The sequence below is a fragment of the Microcaecilia unicolor genome, chromosome 4, assembly GCF_901765095.1.
Source record: "Microcaecilia unicolor chromosome 4, aMicUni1.1, whole genome shotgun sequence".
Taxonomy (NCBI): Eukaryota; Metazoa; Chordata; class Amphibia; order Gymnophiona; family Siphonopidae; genus Microcaecilia; species Microcaecilia unicolor.
The window spans coordinates 102,512,449-102,518,448 of NC_044034.1; the positions used below are offsets into that span (position 1 = coordinate 102,512,449).

Here is a 6,000-nt window from a genome sequence, read left to right on the forward strand (position 1 = left end):
TTTTTACTGCTGTAATTGTCTATTGCTTTTGTTTGATTTACTCTTATTGCACACCACCTTGAGTGAATTCTGGCAGTAAATAAATCCTAATAAATAAATGAAATTAAATATAATTTCCGTGCTATTAGTGTTGAACATTGGGGAGTTATTTTTCTGCACTTTTCCATACAGCACCAGCATTCTAAAAGTTGGCCCCTTTATGCTGGTGATGTCACTACCTGCTGGTAGGCCGGAATAACGGTGGAAGATGACACACATTTGTTGGATGTCCTTCCTGTCATTGCATTTGTTAAAGTCCATTCACTGGTTACATATATAACAAATTTAAAACAAGATCAGAAAGGAGATAAAAACAATCTGCATTTCCCCAACAGTTTTCTCCCATTCTACATCCATGGAAAAAGACTTCAATTGACTGAACTTTTGGGTAACGAGGCCAGTGTTTTGTTTTGTTTTTTTGTTCCCCCCCCCCCCCCCCCACACACATAACCAAAACTCAAAGTTCAAAGTACAATTGATATAGTACATATGGCCCTAAATATTTTTGTCACAAATATCCTTAAAAACAGATGTGTGTATTTCTTTGCAGAAAAAAAAAAAATTTACACAAACATTTCCATACAAGTTTTGAGACTCAAAGAATACATTACATGAGCTGACTTGCAACAAATTAGTTACCAGCAAAGCTTGTACTATAAAGATAATTGAAAACAAAGAACTTATGCTACAAACCTACTACAGTACTGTGAATGCTTGTCTATAACAGGTAAGAATAATCGGTGCTAAAATGAGTCCTTTATAGTACAAAAAGCAAGAAGAGTACAGCAGTACTAAAACCAACAGTTTAAAACAAATGCCCCTCCTATAAGCATGCTTTAACCAGTAAAAATTAGTTATTCTTCATAAGCAAAACACCCCAAGAACCTGTTTATTAAAGCCTACAATTTAAGTGCACTAAGATTTTGTGGCTGTAGCATACTATTAGTCAGTTAACATATAGTTAACTGCAAAACCTCTGAATTAACTCTTGGGGTTGTTCCAAGCATTTCTGAAAGAGTTATCATATTGTTAACTCAGAGAAAGTCACTAATAATTCTTTACTACACAGCAGATAACACACAGTGCAGCTAACTACACCTCTTGAGGTGATGTTAACTGGTGGCAGATAAAGGAAATCAGTTAACAGTCAGCCTAGTAATAACCTCCTCATTCACTTTAAGGCACAGTCCTTACGGTGGCAGAATTTTTTTTTTTTTGGGGGGGGGAGGAAGAGGGCAAGCAGTACAGCATCTGCATAGCCAACAGAACAGGCAAGAAAGCAGCTGCAGAAGCAGACCTCTGTGCGCTCATGTGCATGCTAGGCTGGCCACATCCCACCACCTCTGAAAGGAGCTGGATGCTTCAGGCCTAGAGTGTGAGAGGAAATCAAAAACCCAGTACTGCTGCCTGCTCAGATGATGGGGGGAAGGACAGCTGGACACAGCAGGAGGAAGAAAAGAGAGATGCTGCTGGACACCTCATGGAGGATTGATACAGGCAGGAATATGCTGGACACCTCAAGGAGTGGTATGGACGGGAACATGCTGAATAACTTGAGGAGGGGAGGGGTGGTACTGACAAGGAGATACTGGACACTTCGAGGAGACACTGGACTACAGGGGTGTGGCATGCATATACCTGAAGTGTCATCTAAGATGTTAAGATAACCTTGGGCCAGCCCTGAGTTTGTGCCCATACCCCAACCCTTGGGCCAGCTCAGAGCTCGTGCCCATACCCCACCCTTGGGCCAGCTCAGAGTTCGTGCCCATACCACACCCCAACGTGGCATTTTCTACTTAGCTTTTAAAGTAGGGAATCAGTGCAGCTAACACTGCGCTATTACTTGGGGCTGGATCAAGGGTATGTGACACACCCCACATCTGTCTGCTTGCTACCCTCTCCAAGGTGGCACAGAAGCCATCAGCTTGTTTAAAGGAACTTCATCACAGCCAACACAGAGCCTCGGGTGTTCATGCACACTCAAGACAAAGTCTCACTCCCTCCAAACTAGTTCAAAGGTCCCTTGACAGCTACCAGATAGGGCAATTTAACTAAAGCACTCCCTGTGCCAAATCTGTAACACATACAAACACGGCAAAACTATATTTTTCAGCAAAACTGATTCCCACAAACTAATGTGGCCACACAACCTCCTAGAGACAAGCACTGTGGGGTTGGGAAGGGGAAGAAACCATGGGAGAGGGCAAGACTCTTGATCGTTGCCAGGGGGGGTGGGGGTTGATGATGAGAGAGAGGGGCTGCATACTCAGGGGTTGCCCTACCCCAGAAAGCTTCAGACTACAATAGAACCGCAAACAAAAGAAGGGGGACAGGCCTAGCAGGCTCCGGAATTAGAAGATCGAGAACAAGTAACCCGGCGTGTGAATGTCCCCTAAAAGAAAAAGCACCCGCGCTGTGTTTTTCACAGAGCTGAAGCTCTCATATCTGCTTCTTCTCAGGCTAGTAGAATAGACGGAACCCTCACCAGAATGCGTTTAAAGAGGTTGCTCTCTTTAGGCGGAAGCGGGACAGACGGCATGCTGCGGGTTCCCACTTAGGGGCTCACGCACTCTCTTGCCAGTCTCCTCCGTTGGCTTCGTTCTCGTTTAACCGTCACTCACGGCGGCGATTCCTGCCTCTCCGTGGACGGCACTGAGGGGGCAGACAGCTTCGGGAACCCCCCCTCTCACCCCACGGTCACCACTGCAGCTTCTAGTGGTCTCTCTCCTCCTACGCTTAATTCATTCGGCTGCCGGTAGGCCGAACTCCCACATCTCCTCACCCTCTCCCTGCGGCTCGCGCGCAACCAATTTATGTCAGTGAACGACAGCCTGGGCTACCCAACCTCCTTGTAGGCGCCCTTTGCTATATTACCACTGAGATGAGACGCATGCGCGCTGTGCACCCAAGAATTGAGCTTTCTCAAGGTGACGTCAACACGTTTAAACCAATTAGGTTAATCTCTGTTTTCACTCCCCAGCGCAGCCGTCATCTCTATTACACTCAACACAAACCTGTGAGCTACATCCATGTGGTCGTTCTTTATTGTTGGTAGTTTTGTAATCCCACTTATATTTTCAAACATGCCAGCATGCATGTGCAGCATACAGATGTACACAGAGGAAGTATAATAACGGAATAACTTTTCATAGGTAGAGTAGTAATTTATTATAAATCGTAATCAGTGTGGCATTTGGAGGGGCTAGTTATAGGGACACCTTAGCATGTGTTATATTCATGCAGAGATTGTTTTCTCCTGACAAAGGGCCTCTAAACCAGAAATCAGGTTATGAGAATAAGGTGCTCAACATTCAGAGTTTCCAGCTATTTATTTATTTATTTACTTACTTATGTAAGCAGGGCTTTTTTTAGGGGGTACTGAGTACACCACTATGGACCCCAAATTTTAATAAAAGAGCTCAGGCTCAACACACCAATTCTGCCTTGTTATACATTCTGTGACTGGTTGCAGGGGACCTGGTCATTGTGGGGTGGGTGGGTCCATAGGAGCCAACTTTTCTAAATTATTGGGGGTGCTAAGCCCAGTGGAAATAACTCTTCCCCAGACACATACAAGGAATTTTCTCAATATTGGGGGTGCTCAAGCACCCCCAGCACCCACAGAGTCGGCTCCTATGGGTGGGTCCCTCTCAGTGATCACTCCAGGTGGGTAGGGTGATCACTCCACCCCTGAAGGGTGGCCTACCATTTAAGTACTGGCACTTTTTTTGCTAGAAAAAAAAAACACACTATAGTTATTACATGTATTTCCCACATTAAACATTAATAAGGTTGAAACCTGGGAGCATTTAAATTTTTTTTCTTGTGCCTAGATCAAAAGAGAAAGATGGTTTGTGGGAACTTGTTCCTTTTGTTTTGTGGAAAGCAGTGGTATATTATACAAATGCACTTAATATTGTTTTTTACTACTATTACATTACACAATGGGATACCCTCAAGCGAGCCCCCACACTCTGGAATACACTGCCTGAAAGGCTCCGCTTAACCCAAGACTATCTCTACTTCAGGAAGCAGGTGAAAGCTTGGCTCTTCAACCAGGCCTTTAATGGAAGAAGTAACTAACTTGTTAGTCTCACTCATACACACACTGAGTGACACAGGCTGCACACACTGCAGCAGGACATATTTATCCACTCCTACCCTAGCTGGGATAATGTTTAACCATCTCTCTGACCTGTTGTGCACTGTTCTTTAAATTAGTCACCTTATTTTCTAACTCCTCTTAATCTCTTACCTATCTATAGGTTCCATCTTTGCTTACACCGTTCACTGTCAATTAAAATGTTCTATTACATATTGTGTTGACATTGTAAGTAGTATACTATGAGGCATATTTTCAAAGCACTTTGGGAGGCTAAGTTCCATAGGTTTCTATGGAACTTTGGGAGGCTAAGTGCTTTGAAAATGAGCCTCTATGGGGCTCATTTTCGAAAGAGGACGTCCATCTTTCAACATAAATCAGAAGATGGACATCCTTCTCCCAGGGACGTCCAAATCGGTATAATTGAAACCCGATTTAGGACGTCTCCAACTGCACTCCGTCGCAAGGATGGCCAGAGTTCAAGGGGGCGTCGGAGGCATAGCGAAGGCAGGACTTGGGCGTGCCTAACACTTGGTCGTCCTTGACCCATAATCGAAAAAAACTAGGACGGCCCTAACACTTGGATGTTTTCACTCGGACCTGTTTTTCTTACTACTAAGTCACAAAAAGGTGCCCAAAATGACCAGATGACCACCGGAGAGAATCAGGGATGACCTTCCGTTACTCCCCCAGTGGTCACTAACCCCCTCCCACCCTCAAAAAACATCTTTCAAAATATGTCGTGCCAGCCTGTATGCCAGCCTCAGATGTCATACTCAGGTCAATGACAGCAAATGCAAGTCCCTGGAGCAGTTTTAGTGGGTACTGTAGTGCACTTCAGACAGGCGGACCCAGGCCCATACCCCCCTACCTGTTACATTTGTGGGGGGAACAGCGAGCTCTCCAAAACCCACTGTATCCATATATAGGTGCCCCCTTCACCCATAAGGGCTATGGTAGTGGTGTACAGTTGTGGGTAGTGGAATTTGGGTGGGGTTTAGGGGGCTCAGCACACAAGGTAAGGGAGCTATGTTCCTGGGAGTAGGGTTACCATTTTTTGTCCTCATAAAAAGAGGACAATTGCCCCGCCCATTTCACACCCTCGCCCCGCCCCTTTCACACCATCGCCACGCCCCTTTCACGCTATCGCCCCGCCCCGGTCGCCCCCTCTTCCCCCCATCACCTTTCTTCTCCCTGTCACCTCCCCTCCCCTTACGCTACTATCCCTGGTGGTCTAGAGGTACCTCTTCGCTCGGGGCAGGAAAGAAAGAGCCCCCTCTTTCCTGCCCGGAGAGCTGCTGCTAGCTGCCCTGCTGTATCCTGTGCGAGTCCGACTCTCGGTGTTTCAAAATGGCCACCGAGAGTTGAAGCAGCCTGGCGAGACTTCAACTCTCGGCAGCCATTGGCAGGCTGGCCAAATCCGTCCGAACACCCGGACATGCCCTCAAAAAGAGGACATGTCCGGGTAAATCCGGACGTATGGTAACCCTACCTGGGAGCAATTTGTGAAATCCACTGAAGTGCCCCCTAGGGTGCCCGGTTGCTGTCCTGGCATGTCAGGGGGACCAGTGCACTAGAAATGCTGGCTCCTCCCACAACCAAATGGACAGAAACGTCCATGTCTAGGAATGACCAAATCTAGGGACGTCCAAATTTAAGGATTTGGACATCCCTGACGGTATTTTTTAAACGAAAGATAGATGCCCATCTTGTTTTGAAAATACAGGTTTCCCCGCCCCTGGATTTAGCCGTTTTGCTTCTACTAGCTATAATAATTTTGAAATCTGTGTTAGTGTTAGTGATATTCAATTGTTATTTCATGATATTTATATCTACACTAGTAAAAAAGGCCCGTTTCT

At 45.8% G+C, this 6,000-nt stretch overlaps 1 protein-coding gene across 2 annotated transcripts in view; it reads right to left on the minus strand.

The window, feature by feature from the left end:
• Nucleotides 1-2,875, minus strand: part of NAA16 (N(alpha)-acetyltransferase 16, NatA auxiliary subunit) — a 444,477-nt gene extending 441,602 nt beyond the window's left edge. For both annotated transcript variants that reach the window (XM_030200546.1, XM_030200547.1), the window contains exon 1: nt 2,525-2,875. In XM_030200546.1, the coding sequence (XP_030056406.1) occupies nt 2,525-2,578 (54 nt within the window). In that variant the 5' untranslated portion in view covers nt 2,579-2,875. The remainder of the gene's footprint in view (nt 1-2,524) is intronic.
• Between the last annotated feature and the right edge of the window lie 3,125 nt (nt 2,876-6,000).